We start from the raw sequence: 20,350 nt of genomic DNA, 5'->3' as shown, positions 1-20,350 counted from the left end.
TTTATTTATTTATTTATTTATTTATTTATTTATTTATTTATTTATTTTATTATGTTAATCCCCATACATTACATCATTAGTTTTTGATGTAGTGTTTCATGATTCACTGTTTGCATATAACACCCAGTGCTCCATTCAGTACATGCCCTCTTTAATACCCATCACCCGGCTAACCCATCCCCCCACCCCCGCTCCCCTCTAGAACCTTCAGTTTGTTTCTCAGAGTCCATAGTCTCTCATGGTTTGTCTCCCTCTCCAATTTCGCCCCCTTCATTTTTCCCTTCCTACTATCTTCTTTTTTTTTTTTAACATATAATGTATTATTTGTTTCAGAGGTACAGGTCTGTGATTCAACAGTCTTACACAATTCACAGCACTCACCACAGACATTGGGGAAAACAATAGGTTTTTATTTGGAAGTCATGCATGCTCCAACTTCTGGGACTAGCAAGACAATTTAAACAAACCAAAAGATAAGTTACTCTGATCTCATGTTTTGACAGAACTTAACAGAACTCCTAGCTCATTCCTTTCTCAATTTGAAACCCAAAAGTAATTAAGTAATTGAAAGCTCTGTGGAGAGAGCGACACAATGCAGATGTATTTTATTTTATTGTTAAATTTTGCTTAAATTCAAGTAGAACTAACTTACAGTGTTATATTAGTTTTAGGGGAACAATACAATGATTCAACAATTCTATATACATTTCCTGGTGCTCATCAGGGTAAGTGTACTTTTAATCCCTTTTATCTATTTCACCCATCCCCCCACCCAGCTCCCCTCTGGCGACCACCATTTTGTTCTCTGTATTTATTTATTTATTTTTTAAAGAGATTTTATTTATTTATTTGACAGAGAGAGACACAGCAAGAGAGGGAACACAAGCAGGGGGAGTGGAAGAGGGAGAAGCAGGCCTCCCACGGAGCAGGGAGCCCGATGTGGGGCTCAATCCCAGGACCCCGGGGATCATGACCTGAGCTGAAGGCAGACGCCTAACGACTGAACCACCCAGGCACCCCTGTTCTCTGTATTTAAGAGTCTGTTTTATGGTTTGTCTCTTTTTTCTTTTGTTCATTTGTTTGTTTCTTAAATTCCACATATGAATGATATATGGTGTTTGTTTTTCTCTAACTTATTTCACTTCACATTACACCCTCTATGCCCAGCCACGCCATGTGGCAAGATTTCATTCTATTTTACAGCTGAGTAATATTCCATATATTATCCACCTATAAGTGGACACTTGGGTTGCTTCCATATCTTGATTATTATAAATAATGCTGCAATAAAAATAGGGGTGCACATATCTTTTTGAATTAGTGTTTTCATTTTTGGGGGTTAAATACTCAGTAGTAGAATAACTGCATCTTACAGTAATTCTATTTTTAATGTCTTGAGGAGCTTCCATGCTGTTTTCCACAGTGGCTGCATCAATTTATACTCCCACCAACAGTGCACGAGGGTTCCTTTTTCTCTACATCCTCACCAACACTTGTTTCTTGTGTTTTAGATTTTAGCCATTCTGACAGGTGTGAGGTGATACCTCATTGTAGTTTTTAATTTGCATTTCCCTGATGATGAGTGATATTGAGCATCTTTTCATGTGTCTGTTGGCCGTCTGGATGTCTTCTTTGGAAAAATGTCTATTCAGGTCTTTTGCCCATTTCTTAACTGGATTATTTCTTTTCTTGGTACTGAGTAGTATAAGTTCTTTATATATTTTGAATATTAACCCCTTATCAGATATATCATTTGCAAATATCTCCCCCCCCATTCAGTAGGTTGCCTTTTTTTATTGTTTCCTTTGTTGTGCAGAAGTTTTTTATTTTGATGTAGTCCCCAAAGTTTAATTTTGCTTTTATTTCCCTTGCCAGAGGAGACATACCTAGAAAAATGTTTCTATAACTGATGTCAAAGAGAGAGGACTCAAATAAATAAAATCAGAAATGAAGGAGGAGAACTAACAACCAACACCATAGAGATGCAATTGTATTTTACAGATTCATTTTGTGGGTGAGTAGGCAACATTAAAATGGGGTAAAGCTGGAACCACCAAGGAAGGTGAGAAATTTCAGCATGAAATAATGAGGATCTGGATATAGGTAGTGGAAATTGAGAGAAAAGCACACTCTAAAATTTTGGGAGTAGAAATAGCAGGAGTTAGAACCAAAGGAAGCAGAGAAATGTGGGGTGCAGAGGGGAAAGAGTCAGAGGTGACCCACTGACAATGTTGGCACTCTCTTCTCACTTTTCGGAGACATGAGGAAGAACTGGAAGAAACACAGACAGGGCTTCTAGCGCAGCCTGATTGGGTGACCTGTAGCAAACTAATACTCCTTACAAAAATAACTGCAATCAGACAACTATTTGTGAGCAACCAGCACAGGTAGGTTGTGGGGCTACAGAAAAGAGAAGAGAAATCTGTAGGGTGAGCTCCTCATTTACCTTAGCTGTTCCCATGTTTTCCTTCCACAGCAACATGAATGTGTTGTATGGGTAATAAACACTCAAAAATACTTCATCAGCTCTTTAAATGGTACAATACAGTGTGTTGTAAACATTTAGTACATGTTACAATCAATAATCAAGGATCACGGCATAATCAGCTGCATAAGAAAAAAAAGCATAACATCTCTTTTTCCCAAGAATAAGTAAGTATATTCATTTGATGGGCTTCTCAAGTTCTTTGCCACTTATTCTGATGCCCGGCAAATAAACTGTAGGTCAAATATACGATGCACTACCACTGTATTTTATGTGCCATATGTACATGTAATTGTATGTGGGCGTCCCCTGTATAATCAATGTAAAAGCTCATCTATATCCATGCTATGGGATTCAATGTATAATTTTACTATTTTAAACTATTTCAGAGGCTTATTGCAATCGTGTATTTGCTTTTTTTGATGAGTTGCTGGTAACACGCATTGTCTATTTGTTAAATCCTTGTTTACTGAGGTAATATCCAATTATAATATTGTTCCTATGGGAAAGTATTATCTATTACATGGCCACCAACCTAATGAGGTAATTTCTCAGCACTGTGCTGAAAAGCAAGGGCAGCCTCTATTTTGTGCTGAATTTTTATCTGAACTAGAAGTATGTTTCAGAATACCATTTCAATATATTTAAATAAGCATTTCATATAAATAATACCCAAGCAGCAACTCTTAAGTCCAACATGATAATAAAACTTGAATGAAGAACTATTTAGAGCAATATAGAATAATTATATATAGAAAGGTAACTCTATGACTCATAAGGAATTAAACTTCTACATCTTTCTTCCTTTACCTCTTTAAATCCATGCTTATATTCTCAGAAGCACATTTATATTATTCAACAGAGTAACTAGTTTCTTTGTTTTCATTACAGAGATCTCAATTTAAAAGAAGTAAAAGCTGCTTTTCTGATGGCATATATATTTCATACAAACATATCATTTAAAAGTACTCACAATCTTCATCCGTCTGTATTATGAGTTCTTGACTTTCCTTCCGTCCCTCAGGATTCATGAGGATGAGTTTCACACTGACATTGGTATACGGTGAAAGGTTAGTGATCGTATGTTGAGGGTGTGAATTATCTGTGTCCCAGCTTACTTCTTCTCGCACTTGCTCCTGTCCTCCGACTTGGTAACAGTAGTGGACTGTGAGATTATAACTATGGCAGCGAGTTACGTTATATCCAAATGGCTCCCAGCGGATAGTGATTTGTCGAGATTTGACTTCTACCACTTCCAGTTTTCTTGGACCACGCATGGGATCTAATATAGAAAAGAAGGAACAAGAAAACATAAGAGAAATGAATTATAAGAATTCTGGTGAAGCCCAGATGTCACAGATAGTCCTCCTTATCCCCAGTATCTGGTCTCCTCTTCTTCCATGATAATGAAATCCCTAAATCTTAGCTGGGCATAACAACACCCAGACTAGAATTTTCGGAGTCTTCTGCAGTGAGATATGGCCATATGCCTAAGTTCTGGTGAATGGCATACAAGATGAGAACAAGAACAGTTTCTGGGAGGTGTCCTTAAAAAGAAGAGTTCACCATCTTTTTTCCTTCTTCCTACCCATTAGGTGGATTGAGGATATGATGTCTTTTGCTCATGCTGCCATGATGGACCATGAAGCACTCAAACATGAACCATTCAAAGCAGTGATGAAGGAGTCAGGGTTCCTGATAATCACCGAGTTACCATACTATCCCTGAACTGTCTACTTCCAAAATTTTCATTAGAGAGAAATACAGTGCTTTTATTTAAGGCTCTTTTCCTCTGAGGCTCTGATACATGAAGCCAATCTTAATGCTTATTGATAAATATATTTTATCTTTTTAAATTAATTTATAATTATGTAATTGGAAAACATAAGAGAAAAAGCTTGAGAAGTCAGCATGAAATAACATAATGATTAGAGAGTATAAACTTCTGAGCAGGACTCCAGGCCTTTTCAGAGTTTTGATTTGTATAGAATTTCATGCAATTACTGCTCTTTCCTATCCCCGACAATGTCTTAGTATTATTCTTGAGCCCAAGCTCCAGATACAGAGTTTCAAGCTTAGAAATTTAAATGACACGCAGGGAATGTAAGTATTTTAAATGATTTAAAAGAAAGAATATATATACAGACAGCTTAAATGTCTTTATGAAATGATGATGACAATACAATACTACTAAATACATAGCATTTACTGAGCACTTACTATGTGCTATACACTTTTCTAAGAAGTTTACCTTTCATGGGTTTGTGGAGAATCTAATCCTAAATGTTCTGTTTTGGAAAACCCATATACTTACTCCGTATATTCTGATTTTTTGTTTTCCTTAATTGTGGTCCTCAGACATGAATGTAAAGAGATCTACAATTGGGAAGGGAAAGTCAGCATGAAAACTTGAGAAATAATAGCTACCATTTACTGTGTGTGCACTTATTATGTGTAACTTGCTTTATATGTAGTCTCTATTCCTCAAAACAATCCTGTGAACCAAGTACCATTCTTCCCAATACATAGATAAAAAAATTGCAGCCTAGGTTGGTTCAAGAACTTGGTTCAAGGCTGGATTGTGGCTATGAATTCATACCTGTCTGACAATGAGACATGCTGCTTTAACTCTCTACTGCAGTGTCTCTACCAAAGTAAAAGAAAATCAGATAAAAAGAAATTAGAATGTTCAATATACCCCAAACTCCACCTAAAACATAACCAAAGAATGTAAAATATAATAAAGATTGCACGTATTTAATCTTGGAACACAAGTGCTGTGAAGACTCTTTCTTCTTCTCTTTCTAATGCGACAGAAGAGGGATCTATGCCATGTTCCCAGCTCAGCTTTGGTAGACAGCCCTACCTATACTTTGTGGCTACTGGAAATTTGTCTGGACTATTACTGAAGTTCATTTCTTGATTTCCATTTGTGCATAAATTCCTTGTTTGCTCCATCATTTAGGACCTAGGGAGAACCTAGAACTACTCCCTTTCCTGTGACCTCCAACAAATGAAAACATTTCAGCTGAAATAATGCTTTGGTTTTATATATGCAAGATGGGATTTATCTGCCAGATACCTGCTTGAACCATAAAATGAGGTTAATAATGATCATTTATGCTACTCCATCCTATAATAAGTCTAGGAACCAAGGACGAGTAAGACAAAAACTCCCCCAGGGCATCTTGAGTGGCATTCCCATGGAATGTTCCTTACTACTAAATCAATTTTTTTATATGTAAATTACTAGTGTTAGGAGAAATATCGTAAATAAGTTATTTAGAAATAACTTGAAGGGTTGTTTTTCGAGTCTAGTGACTTTTTACAATGTAAAGGAAATGTCTAATTTTATATAATGCTTCATTAGTTGAATGTTTACAAAAAATTTTAATAAGCTCCAGATCCCTTATACAAAAACAGATTTACATGCATCTCTTTGCTACTTTCCTTATTAACACAGGTTAATATCACAGGTATCCATTAGAAGTGTTCTAAAGCATTTTCCCAAGGTCTTCATCAATTTTACTTACTAATAAAATGACTAAATGTTTCAGATATTAGTTTAAACAATGCTGTTCTAACTTAATTTCCATAGAAAACTACTTTCTACTGCATAAATAAGCCTGCATCAATTCAGCCCTTCTTAGTCAAGAAAATACACACATGAATGAAGTTCCAGGATTAAAAAACCAAGCGTTCTGTTTACTGTTCAAGTTTTCTTGAAATGCATGCTAGATCTCTCTCTGTTAATACCTCTAAAAATTCTACCATGGTAAAATTGTTTCAAACTTTATATAAATTTGCCAAGTAAAATAGTTAAGCATAGCATGAAACAACCATATCTATGACCAAGTTTCCAGAGTCCCTACTGTCAAGAGTGGTAATTAGCAGACTAGAGATAGAGGCTGTACGAGGTCTAAATCTTAGATGAAAAGAGGCTTGTGCTCACTGGCTTGCATCTTCAAGATCCTGGCTAACCAAACCAAAATATCTTACAGAAGCTGTTATAAACAGAGTATCTCCATTTATGTTCTTTGTGGGCCTTTGCCTAGGGTATAGTGCTGTTGTGTCTCCTACTATGTCCATACCAAAATGGCAGAGTCAAATCATATCAGCAAGGGGCAGGGATGAAAACCACTTTGACTATCATTTTATCCCAATCATTCCATGACTTCTTCCACTGGTCAAAAGCTTAAGAGAGAAGCTGAATCAATACCACGACACAGGCAGCACAGTCTACCTTAGATGGAGAGCTGTCATTTCTCTTGCCAGGGCCAGAAGGGAAGAATTAGTTAAGCGCGATGGGAAAATGACGTCTGATAACAATTGAATGCCGTGAACTGCTAAGTACCTGTGATAACATCCTCTTTTGAGGGTCGTGTTAACAGGCTAAGTCCAGTGACTCAGGGAATCTGAAAATCCTTTCAACTCATCCCAAGCAAATGGCCTGATTTCATTGCTTTTTTTCTTCTCTTTTGCTATTCTGCAAATTGAGCTCTGATCCAGAAATGGTTTATAATGGTTACATCTTAAGTTAGTGTTTTATAGTACCTCTATCTTCAGTATTTCTGCTGGAACCATTTCTATTAGCATGCTGCTAAGTGTGAATGAGGCATTCCATAGGGACATTTACTCTAGTGAGTTATACTGATGATCTCTGCAAACTTTGAAGGGCATTGTTGTAGAACTATATCACACTGGAGGCAATAAATGGCAACTTCATAACCAGAAATGTGTAATTTCAGTCGGCTAATTACAACTCATACTGCATTTCTAGGAGCAGAATGAGAGCACTGCCAAAAAAACTTGGAATATATTACTACCATTATATGTGCACAAAATAAATCTCTTAGGGTTAGATAACAGGGTAATTAATTATATTCACAGGACCACTCGTTGTCACATATTTGCTTCTTTCTCCTCAGAATCCTAGAGATGCTACGAGGATATGAGTCGCTTCCAAGGCCATTTGTCTTCACACTCATACCCTCGGCCCTCACTGGAATAGGTCTCATGACAGGCCCCACTGGCATGAATCATGAGGCCAGCCAGCCCAGTTTGGGCCCACTGACTCATGACAAGAGACTAGGACGGCCTCCCTAAGGAGCACAATGGCTTGTCGCGCCTGAAGCTTAGTCAGGGAGTTCTTACTGCTTCCTGGGCTGGTGGCAGCATTTTTCATTCTGTTCTGTTTCTGCCAGTTCCAGCCAGGTTTCCCGCAGAGAAGTCTGACAGTCGCAGTACTGACCTGAGGGACCAGCAAGCCCAGTTCTAGCCTCTGGCACTTTAGCATCCTATTTAATCAGTGATCCTGGCTTCTTCTACACTCAGTCCTGTTTTCCTATGAATAAGGGCAGAAACTGACTGGTAGGATCAATTTCCATTGCAGGTTCAATTCACAGCTCATTTCTCTGGAACTCTGCTCTTTACTTCTATTACTACTATGGTGCTTTTTCAGAAACTCAATTTCAGAACCTGGGAGTGATATTTGGGTGTAATTTTAGGATTCTGCCATTGATCATCAAAAACACAGATTACAACCAATGCTCCTGCTAACAGGTTTCTCTTTCCTCCCTCTTCATGAACTATCCAGAGGTCTATTACAATAAAAGGAATCAGAACCAGAATGGCCTGGTGGGCCCCCTTTGGCACCTTTAGCTACTCTATTTCTGTCTCATCAGTCACAAAAAAGGAGACAAAATAATATCGCAATAGCTTTCTTTACTCATCAGTTAAATCAGAGCAAATACCTGATTAATTAATGTTATGTTGCCTTACCCAATCATTCAATATTCCTAAGCAGCAAGGATTCCAGGCATGTGGCACTGTTTTCAAGTGACACAGCTGTAATTTTTGGATTAGCCAATGTTTTCCAGAGTTTAAAAAGTGCCCTTTGTCAGTGAGGCTAGATCATGATCTGGGCCAAAGAGTCAGATGGTGCCACCCAGGTGCCCCCAGGATAAAATTTTTTAAACAGCTTTTTAGTTTAATGTTAAGTAAAGTTTGTTGAAAGGGGAGTGGAAAAAAGAAGCAGTGAACATTTTACTGTTGATAACTTCTGAAGTAAAGAAATGTAGGCATTGACAAGGTCCTCAATGGAAATGACATCTGTCATATTTTAGTCTGCCTGAATTGGTTAACTGCACAAAATAAGGCTAGAAGTCACACAATGGTTGAAAGATGTTATTCTGGTAAACATAAAATGTTCTTTTCTTTGGTGTTAATTTAAGGTCTTTGAAAATTTTTTAAGGTCTTTGAAATTTTAAGTAATAAAAACTTTGAAAAACACTGAAAAGAACCAAATAAAGCCATCACCTGTGTACCTACTAATATCAAATGTTAACATTTTTTGTTTTGCTTCAGACAGTTTTTATTAAAGAAATAAAATATTACTGGCATCAATTCTTTCCACTTTAATGCAAGCAATCCCAAGGTTATTATGTTTCATTCCCAGACATGTTTTTATACTTTTATTACATATATCTGGGATGCTTATAATTTTACATAGATTCTACCATTCTTTGCAACTTGAGAATTCATTCACTGTTAGTCAAGTTGAAAAATATAAATCTAGTTATCATTTTAACTGATGCATAGAATTCTATTAAACAAATAAAGCACAGTTTACTTATACATTCCTGCACTGAGGGACAGATAGGTTGAGCCTACTTTTTCTCTAGTACAAGCCATGTACAAGGAGCGTCACTACATATATATCCCTTAGCCAGTTTCCCTTGGGTGAACATAAAATGGGGGACTGTTGGCTTGTAGAGTTTGCGTGTCTTCAAGTGTACCAGATAATGTCAAATTGCTGTCCAAAAGGAAAACAACATTCAGATGGTCCTTTCCCCCAATGAGATTCTATTTCAAGACTATAAATCTAAAACCTGCTCCTGAGGAGAGATCTTGAATTACTGGTACTGGTTCCAATAAAATGTAAATAAGCAAAGTCTAATCTAGGACCGTTTTATGAACTGTGTCATTTATCTGACAACCTTTGAAATGGAAATTTACATACAGAAATATTTTTCTTTGGCTATAGTGTTTGACAAGTGTTTATGTTAGGAATCTCTCCCAATTACCATTCATTATATCATATATCTGTAAAAATAAAAAATTCAAATTCATCAAATAGAGAAGTAGATAAATTAATAAATTGATGGATAATATATTCCTAAAATAATCATTAAGTTTTCTGATTACAACAAAATGGCATATCATTTACTATGAAGGACTCTCCTACTTCAACAAAACTAGATCCAGCATAAGATATAAATATCTTATATATTTATGTATATTTTAATATATATATTTTATGTTATATTTATATCATATACTTATAAATATCAAATATCTATGTATATATATATGTATATATATTTTATTACACAGACCATGATGTATCTCCAGGGACACCTTACATCATGTTCCTTGTCTAAAATAAAATAAAATGATAGGATTGCAAACCTCAGCTCTGCAATCTAAGAATAATCCTTGGGACTGGGGCAGCAGAGGGAAGCTAAACCTCTGGCTCTAGGTTAATCTCAGATACTTGGAAGTAGCTAAAGCATCCATAGTCAATACTGCCTCTTGGATCCCAAGAAACACAAACACAAACCTTCTCTGAACAAAATCATCCTTAAATTAGGTCTCCTGTTTTCAGAGATTAAGACCAGCCAAATATGAGCTCATTAGCAGAGATCACCAAAAACCCCCAGAAATATATATATTCACCAGTGAGAGTCAGCAGAAATAGGAAACAGATTTAGAAACCCAAGATTGTAAGATGAAGAATGTAAGTTTTGAGTCACACTTTCAAATTTAAAAATGTAATCACCAAAATGAGCATGCCATCATTAAGAATGACCAGTTGGATTTTAAAAGCAACTAAATATCACTTTTAGAAATAAAAAATTAAAATACAACAAAAACTCAAAGGATGGATAAAACAGCAAGACTGGACACAGCTTAAGAGAAAATTGATGAACTAGAAGATAGATCAGAGGAAATTATCTAGAATGTAGCACAGAGGACTGAAAATAGGAAAGTGGTAGAAAATAGGAAAGAGAGATGCAGAAGAGAATTCGAGGGTCAAACTTGTTTCTAATGGCTATTTCAGGAAGAGAACAGAGAGAATAGAGGGGAGGCACACTATCTGAAGATAGAATGTTTGAGAAATTTCCAGAACCGACAAGAGACATCAATTAAAATGTAAAGAACATATAACATATCCAAAAAGAGGGTAAATGAAATTAAGTCCACAATTAGATAGTGTAGTTAAACTACAGATACCAAAATCAAAGAGAAAATCTTAAAAATATCTGGCGTGAAAAGACACATCACTTATCAAGTCATAACAATTAGATTGACAGAAGGTTTCTCAACAGCATCCGAGGAGGGCAGAAAATGGGAACAATATATCAAAAGTGCTGAGAGAAAACATGTAAACTTAAAATTGGGTACTAGCAAAATGGTCTTTCAATGGGTAAAGATGAAATAAAGATGATTTCAAAGAATCAAAACCGAGTGAGTTTACTACCAATAACGTACATTAAGGAATAAACTTCAGAAAGAAATAAAAATGGTGTTTGAAGAAAGGTCTGAGATGCTAAGAGACACAAGATGAGCAAAAAAATATCTGTATACATAAAATAGTAACAATGTCTAATTTGAGAGGTTTTAGAAAATAGCATGTAATTTAACTACTGACAATAAGAGTAATGTAGGTAGGGAAGGCAATGCTCAGAGTCAGAATAGTATAAGATCCTCACAACATTGGGAAGAGGGGGCTTAAGATATTAAGTATAGACTTTTTAAAGTACACATGGCAAATTTTCTACAGTAACCACTATAAAAATAGCAGTGGAGTGATATTTTGCAACAGTATAGAATAATAATTCTTAAAAACCTAACACACTCAAAGGATTTAAAAAAAACCAAGTCAAATATTAATATAAGTAATTCTACTTGTTGGTAGAAACATGTCCAAATATATTACAAATTGCAATAAATGGAAATGGAACCTTGTCAATTAAAAGATCCAGAGAATTACACTCAATGTAAAATGAATATCCTGCTATATGTATATATATAAAACTGACAATACTGCATGACCAAGTTAGATTAATTAGGATGGTTTAACATAAAGTGTCTATAGATGTAATTCATCACATTAACAAATTAAAGAAGAAAAACCATAGGATAGTTTTAATAAATGCAGAAAGTGTATTTGCTAAAATGTCCATTCATATAGGAGAAACTTTTGGCAAATTAAGAACAGAATGACATTTCACACACCTAATCAGCAAACACTGTTCTGAATGGTAACACATTAGGAGCAACACAAGGATGCAAGCTATCACTGTGTCTACTGAATATTTTCCTGGAGGTTCTAGACAGTATGGTATGAAATAAAAGATATAAAATTTGAAAGGGAAAAACCAAAACTCTAATTATATACAACATCCATGTCAGCACACACATAGGATCTACAAATTCTAAGAAGCAGCAAGTGTTTAGCAAGGTGGCTAAATAGAAATTATTGTTAAAATCCTTTGTATATGTGTGCCTGGGTGGCTCAGCTGTTAAGTGTCTGCCTTCGGCTCAGGTCATGATCCCAGGGTCCTGGGATCGAATCCCATGTCAGGCTCCCTGCTTCACAGTGAGTCTGCCTCTCCTTCTGCCCCTCCCCCCACTCGTTCTCTCAATCTCTCTCTTGCTCGCTCCCGCTTTTGCTCTCTCTCAAATAAATAAAATCTTTAAAAAAATAAAATCCTTTGGGGGCACCTGGGTGGCTCAGTCATTAAGCGTCTGCCTTCAGCTCAGTTCATGATCTCAGGGTCCTGGGATTGGGCTCCCTGCTCAGCGGGAAGCCTGCTTCTCCCTCTCCCACTCCCCCTGCTTGTGTTCCCTCTCTCGCTGTGTCTCTGTCAAATAAATAAATAAAATCTTTAAAAAATAAAAAAATAAATAAAATCCTTTGTATAGAAGTACATCAATAACAAACTGGAATACCAATTTTAAAAAAAGATAAGATTTACAACAGGACCAAGATATATAGGTGACTCAGGAACAAATTTTACCAAAGAACAACAATAAAATCCAAAAATGTCCTGAAAAGCATTGATGAAGATCAAAATAACTGCAGAGCTATATCATATCCATGAATAGGAAGACTCGGTATTGTAAAGCTATCAGTTCTTCCTAAAGTAATCACTGGAATCAATGCCAGTTCAATCAAAATCTAATTAGAGTTTTGAGAAACTTGATGAGTTGATTCTAAAATACAGAGCCAATTCCCCCAAAGAGCCATAACACCCCTGAGCAAGAATGGAGTAGACAAACTTGTCCAATCAGATATCAAGAGTTATTTACAAGCTACAGTGACTAAACACTGATATTGCTGAAATAAGAGGCATGGAGCTGCCTCGAATGCTAACATATGACAGAGCTGGAAATTCTTATTCTGACTGCTGGAGTAAAGACAATTAGTACTGGGGGAAACTGTGTATCCACATTGGGGAAAAAAAAAAAAAAAAGACCAAAAAAGTACGAAGCATCAATGAAAAGCTTGATTATTTAGACTACATTAAAATCAAGAACATACGTTTATTAAGCTGTACCATTAAAAAAGCTAAGACATAAGCTTATTCTTGGAAAAAAAGAAAACCAACCAAATAGATTTAGGACAAAAGATATGAATAGGCATTTCACAGAAAAGTAAAAAAGGCATGCCGCCAGGCAGAAGATCCTGGCAACCATTTAACAAAGGAGAGATATCCAGGATACACATAGAATGCCCACGGATCACCGGAAAAAGGTGACAACTCAAAAGAGAAATGGATGAAAACTAAGAACATGAATTTCACAGAAGAGGAAAAAATAGACCATAAACATAAAAATATCCTCAAGCTTTGTATTAACCTGAGAAATGCCAATAAGTAAGGTTGTAGCAAGGCTCCCTTTTATACCAATCAAATGAGCAGAAATTGAGAAGTCTGGTCATACCAACTGTTGGCAGGATGTAGGTCAAGGGCAAGCATTATACACATACCCCACTAATGAGGACGTGAGCTGGTACAGCTACCATGATGAACACTTGGCATCATCTTGTAAGGTAGACATTCAAATACTCCATAACCTAGCAGTTCTATTTCTAAATATACATCCTAGAACGGCACTTCTAAACTTCTCCAATAAGAACAGTCTGGAACGTTTTTAAAATATCAGGCTTCCTAGGCCTTTCCCCAGAGATGCTGATTTGGTGATCTTGTAATGAAGCTGCAATATCTGCATCTTGAAGAAGCGACCCATGTTGAGTCTTATCCCTAGAGAAGTTTGGAGAAGCCTAGAGCCCTGCTTCTCAAAGTATGGTTCTCACACCAGCAACAGTGCCACCACCTGGAAGCTCATTAGAACTGCAGATGCTTGGGCCCTACTGCTCACCTCCTGAAGCGGTATTTGCCTTTGCACATTAAAGTTTGAGAAACTCTTACTTAGAGGATTATTTTTCAGAGTGAAGGCTGGGTCCCTAGATCTTACACTCAGACCAGCATTTGTTTAAAAGAAAGAGAATAGGAAAGTAAACGATAGAATGCACTTCTGGTCCAATGGTGAGGACTGTATGATGTAATTTTTGCTGTAGGTATACATACACACTCTTTTGCAAATTCATAGGAGTCTGTGTAACTGTGATACAACGTAAAACACAGTTCATTCTGCAGCAAGAGTTTGAAAGACACATCCTTAGAGATGTTGTTCCCGTGGGCACCGGGAAATACCTACAGAAATGTTTTCAGCAGCTTCGTGGACAAAAGAGTATGAAAGAAAAGTATGGAAACAACCCAAATATCTACTGACCAGAAAACAGATAAATACTCACACAATGGAAAATTATACTGTAGTGAAAATGAATAAAGCAAAACTGAATCTTAGAAACACAAAATTGAGTGAAAAACTCAAGTCACAGAAGACTACTGGGATACAATTTTATAAAACTGAAAAACAAGGGGTGCCTGGGTGACTCAGCTGGTTAAGTGTCTGACTCTTGATTTTGACTCAGGTCATGGTCTCAGGGTCATGAGATTGAGCCCAAAGTCAGGCTCCATGCTCAGTGCAGAGTCTGTTGAAGATTCTCTCTCCCTTTCTGTCTCTGTCTGCCCCTCCCCCCTCAAATAAATAAATTAAAAAAAAAAAACCAAAACTGAAAAACAAGCAAAAGGGAATTGTTTAAGAATGCATACATACATACATATGTGATAAAACAACCAAGTAAGAAAAGAGCAAAGGAAAACTTTACACAAAAACTCAGGACACCAGTTCCCTCTGACTTGGAGGCAGAGGGACAAAATGGGAAGCAGCACGTAGTTATATTAGACACAAAGTTTCTAGGGATGGTCTGTCCACCGTTTTTATGCTACACAATTTATGTAGGTTGCATATATTCTTTTGTTTAAGTCAAATATTATATAATAACTTCAAAAAGGATTACTGTAGGGAAGGCACGAATATTCCAGAAACATTGTTGGCTCTCTGAAATTTCCTTTCTGGAGAACAGTTAATCTGTGGTTCTCATGGGAAAAAGACTATGGTTACTACTAACCAGACTTGAGGGAAGCAAGAAGGTTTAACTGTTCTGGATATACATCCATGGATGGGGACCTCTGACCTGAAAAGCATTACAAAGCCCTCTCCCCACAAAGGATCGTAGGCTTCACAGCAGCAATGTCCTCATCTCTGAAACCAGACCTTTGGGGCCTGCATGCTGCATCTCAATCCTGTCCTCACCTCACTCTGACACTCATGGTACAGGTTTTTGCATTAACTGCCCTTGTTCAAGCTTCTGGACTTCACTCTCTTTCATTCTTAGATACTTAATGTGAGGTTCAAAACAAAACTCAGGTGTCCACCGTAGGGGAGAGCACCTGGGAAGGCCATGGCTAGCCCATACGGTACCTCTGTGCAAATTAGAAAGAGCGCCTCTTCCTCAAGACACTTTCTGTCATCTGCTGGAAAGTGGCCATGAAAAACACACCCATTTATGAGGCTTATGCTATGAATGGGCACTGTGTGTATACACATTGCATGACTTGAACAACTGTATTGCGTGGCCCTGTTTGAATCAGTGTGTGTGTGTCTATGTGTGTATGTTTGTGCGGTGTTCAAAATGTGCAAGTTATGTGATCAAAAAGATATGTTTTCTACCTGATACACACACACACACACACACACATATATGTATATGCTGTACACTAAAAGTTCTTAGAAAAGACATTTTTTTAGTGAAAAATTTCAAAACTTACGAAAAACCAGGTCTGCAGAAATAAACATGCTGTGAGGTATGCATATTAACAGAGGTATGTGGATTTTTTTTTCTTTATCTAACTCCACTGACTCATTGACCAGACTTCAATATTCATATATACACTGAAAGTACTAAAACTGCATTTTCTTGAAGGTACCCATTCCGGTTACTCCTCCCTAATCTTATCTGTCCCTCATGCTGTTGCCAGAATGCCTTTCATATGTGACGGTTCATCTGAATCAAGCAGAGGACCCCCTTATCATATAAGCCAAAATGAGAATGTTTCCCTTAGTCACAACTATCAAACAGATGACATAATCATTCCTGCTTTCTGTGCTAGTCAGGGGAAATCCATCTGCTGTACCCCAAATATAGTTCTCCCTCCAAAAATAATCTCTCTGTTCTTACTGATCCATATACATGCAGTAATAGTCACCTTTTTATCTGCCAAAAAGTAGCCTTCCAGACTTGGTTCCTTTCAAACTTAGTTGAAAATCAATCTCTTTCATGACCATTTCTTCTTAGTTAAGATAAAAACTCAACAGACTTTCATAGGCCCAGAGGGTCAAAATCCTGCTGTTCAGATGTTGATTATGTTTGTTTTATTGTGTTCTGTAACAACCAGGTGTGTTGAATACTGCTCTTATATCTAATAAGAATGCTTTATCCTAGAGGGTCCTTATATTTGCTATCGACACATTTGATAAAAGGATACTAACACAGAATAATAAATGATAAGCATCCAAGCTCAGGTACTTCATTTTCAAAGTCAATTCAGGGAATGGCTCCTTTTCTCCAGGATTTACCCATGTTTTACAAAAAGCCCTTCTAAGTTCTGTGTTTTGACTTGCATATCTGTTTTGCTTTATTGCTTTAAAGAAGTCACACTATAAACGTGGCTTCCGCTAACCCCTGGCATTGTCTGTTTTAGCCTGAGCTCCTTGGTGACATTTCCAAAAGTGTAAAGTTCATCCCTGTAGAAGGAACACTATTGCTCTACAGCAAAATTAGAATCTTCCATTGTTTTGATGCACTGGAATGAACAAACTGCAATTCATCCTACAGATGAACTTTACAAGAAAACTGTTGTATGAAATAAAAATGAGTCTGCAGTAGAAGAACTTTCCTGGTATTTATTTCAGACTATATACAATAGGAGGAGGCAAAATGATTTCCACAGAGTTTTACAGAACTGTCAAAAATTGGTTTGGAATGGGTTTTGACCTCCTCTGACCCTTATTAATCTGTGATACCCACAAAAAGCCTTGGGAGTTTTGGATCTGTTCTTCTACCCAGAACAAAAGAATACCCAGACAATTCACTCTTGGTTATAGAAGTAATGTGATTGATGTTGGAAAAAAGCCAATTATATATAATTTTAGTTCTACCTATAGGAACCATTCTCTCTAGTTAAGACTAAGCAGATAAAACATTTTTACTTGTTCGGAGCCTCCTATTTTGGTATTTACAATTTTTTGTGATTGCACAGTTTTCTGTTTGAGGTTGTTTTTATGAGTCTGGGCAAACAGTTCCTCAAAAGACCACACTCAGGGGCGCCTGGGTGGCTCATTTGTTAAGCGACTGCCTTCGGCTCAGGTCATGGTCCCAGGGTCCTGGGATCGAGCCCCGCATCGGGCTCCCTGCTCAGCGGGAAGCCTGCTTCTCCCTCTCCCACTCCTCCTGCTTGTGTTCCCTCTCTCGCTGTGTCTCTCTGTCAAATAAATAAAACCTTAAAAAAAAAAAAAAAAAAAAAGACCACACTCAGCTATGCTAGTTTTCATCACTGTACTATGATTCTTCTTAGTTTTCATCAACAACTTGTCTGGGGGAAAAAAAAAAGCTTTCCTCAATTTAAAGTCACATATGATTGATAAGGCTGTATTTAAAAACCCAAGTTTCCCATCCTTCTAATCTTCTAGGGATGCTTGGAGAATGAGAAGGTAGAAACACGAAGTTCTGGAAGGACAGCAGGTTGTCAGCATCTTACTTGGGATTATAATAGCAGGGCAGGCAGAGGGATTACCATGGAAAAAAAATGAACCAGCTTCTTTTCTTTTCTTTAAAGATTTTATTTATTTATCTGACAGAGAGAAAGACAGCACAAGCAGGAGGAGTGGCAGGCAGAGGGAGAAGGAGGCTCCCCCCTGAGCAGGGAGCCCAATGTGCGGCTTGATCCCAGGACCCTGGAGTCATGACCTGAGCCGAAGGCAGACACTTAACTGACTGAACCACCCAGGTGCCCCAGTCTCTTTATTTTAAAAAGGTAGGAAGAAAGAAACCAAAAATCCTAACTTGAAATTATTTCTGTTCCCCCCAAACAACAGAGAACTTCAAAAAAAAAAAAAAATGCTCCTTTTGTAAAATGTAGTTTACATCTCTGCTGAATTATATCCAGATTTCACTATCTTATTAGCACCAATTTAGCATGCAATTTATCCTAAAAGTAGTTATTGTGTGGCGTTAACTCCATTTTCCCACCTTTCTGATTTTGCAATGTTATTTTTCTAACCTTTTCACATAATGAGCATAAGGTAATATGAGAAAGCTCAATTTTCTGATTTAAAAAATGGAAAGGTTCCATCCATGTCATTGCAAATAGCAAGATTTCATTCTTTTTTATGACTGAGTAATATTCCATCATATATATATACACACACACATATATATATATTACACATACTGAGTAATATTCCATTATATATATTGTGTGTATTATACACATATATTATACACATATAAAATACACATACCATATCTTCCTTATCCATTCATCAGTCCACGGACACTTGGGCTGTTTCCATAATTTGGCTATTGTAGATAATGCTGCTATAAACAGTGGGGTGCATGTATCCCTCTGAATTAGTAATTTGTATTCTTTGGGTAAATACCTAGTAGTGAAATTGCTGGACTGTAGGGTAGCTCTATTTTTTACTTTTTGAGGAACCTCCATACTGTTTTCCACAGTGGCTCAATGTTAAATAACTAGAATTTAAACGAAAACTTAAAAAAAAAGATACACACACACAATGGAATATTAGTCATAAAAAGAATGAAATCTTACCATTTGCAACCACATGGATGATGCTAGAGACGATTATGCTAAGCAAAATAAGTCAGTCAGAGAAAGACAAATGCCATATGATTTCACTCATATGTGGAATTTAAGAAACAAAACAAATGATCACAGGGGGAAAAAAGAGAGAGGCAAACCAAGAAACAGACTCTTAACTAGAAAGAACAAACTGATGGTTACCAGAGGGGAGGTAGGTGGTGGTTGGGGTGGGGGGGGATGGATGAAACAGGTGATGAGGATTAAGGAGTGCACTTGTGGTGAGCACCAGGTGTTGTATGGGAGTGTTGAATCACTGTATTGTGCACCTGAAAGTAGTATTACACTGTATGTTAACCAACTGGAATTTAAATAAAGACTTAAAAAAAGAAAAAAAATGGAAAGGCAATGTGGATTTTTTTTTGTTGTTTCCCTGGAAGCCAGAAAATCAATCAATTATTTATTGAAGAGGAACTGATTCATAGTGATTGATTCCAACATTCTTACAGCTCTGTCATCTGCTCCATATCCCTTCAAGAGTAGTTTGTTACATTTATTTATGAATGACTACCCCAAACTTCTCCTTCAAATGAACTTTGTCTCCTAAATTCATAGCTCTCAATTGGAAAAAAAAAAGTTCTAGACATGCTCATCTCCACAGCCCACAAACATGAGGAGGGGTGGGGTCAGAGAGTCCCTCCAGGAACCCCTTGCCTTTTCACAGCACCCCTCCTATATCCCTCCATTCAGATATGCAGCCACCTGTGGGGAGGGTGAAAAGATTAGGAATCAGGGTAAAGTGGAATTTTATAAAGCTCCCCCAGGAGATTCAAAAACCACCCGCATCCCACCTGGCAAGGAGTCCCTGAATTACAAACATGTACACACATATACTAGTAATTTAATACTGGGAGGAAGGATGCTGTGTGACCAGTATAATACAGCACACTTTTATTCTTAGGTTGCTTGGTGCTAATTTTTCCTTCTTTTTTCTTAACTTGCTATATTTTCCAAGAATCATTTCTTTAGTAAAATAACAAGGGAACAATCACAAATAAGAATTATTATAACAGCTAATTCATCACTCAACGTTTAAAAATAAATTGCAATTCAATGATATGCATTTTTTCATTTTTAATTATTTGCCACAGAAAATTTTAAAAAATTACTGACAAGTATGCTTCCTTGAAAATTGCCTGGAAGTGGCTTAAAAACTATAATCTTAATAAGGCAGATCATTAATTTGCTATCTAGTGTTCAGTTTAGTTTAAAATACCCAGGATTCTACAATGGAATAGTAATCAGACATAGAAAAGAATGAAATCTTGCCATTTGCAACCACATGGATGGACCTACAGAGTATAATGCTAAGTGAAGTAAGTCACACTAAGACAAATACATGATTTCACTCGTGTGGAATTTAAGAAACAAAGTAAAGAACAAAGAAAAAAAAAGAGAGAAACCAAAAAACACACTTACAGAGAACAAATAGATGGTTACCAGAGGGGAT

At 36.8% G+C, this 20,350-nt stretch overlaps 1 protein-coding gene across 1 annotated transcript in view; it reads right to left on the bottom strand.

The window, feature by feature from the left end:
- PTPRM (protein tyrosine phosphatase receptor type M) overlaps window positions 1-20,350 on the bottom strand; it is an 812,937-nt gene that overhangs the window by 314,347 nt on the left and 478,240 nt on the right. The window contains exon 8 of the mRNA XM_044921209.1: window positions 3,459-3,767. Coding sequence (XP_044777144.1) covers window positions 3,459-3,767 — 309 coding nt within the window. The remainder of the gene's footprint in view (window positions 1-3,458; window positions 3,768-20,350) is intronic.

The sequence above is a fragment of the Neomonachus schauinslandi genome, chromosome 14 (genome assembly GCF_002201575.2).
Source record: "Neomonachus schauinslandi chromosome 14, ASM220157v2, whole genome shotgun sequence".
NCBI lineage: Eukaryota > Metazoa > Chordata > Mammalia > Carnivora > Phocidae > Neomonachus > Neomonachus schauinslandi.
The sequence above is the reverse complement of the archived record's forward strand: the minus strand, read 5'-3'. Positions and strand labels throughout refer to the sequence as shown.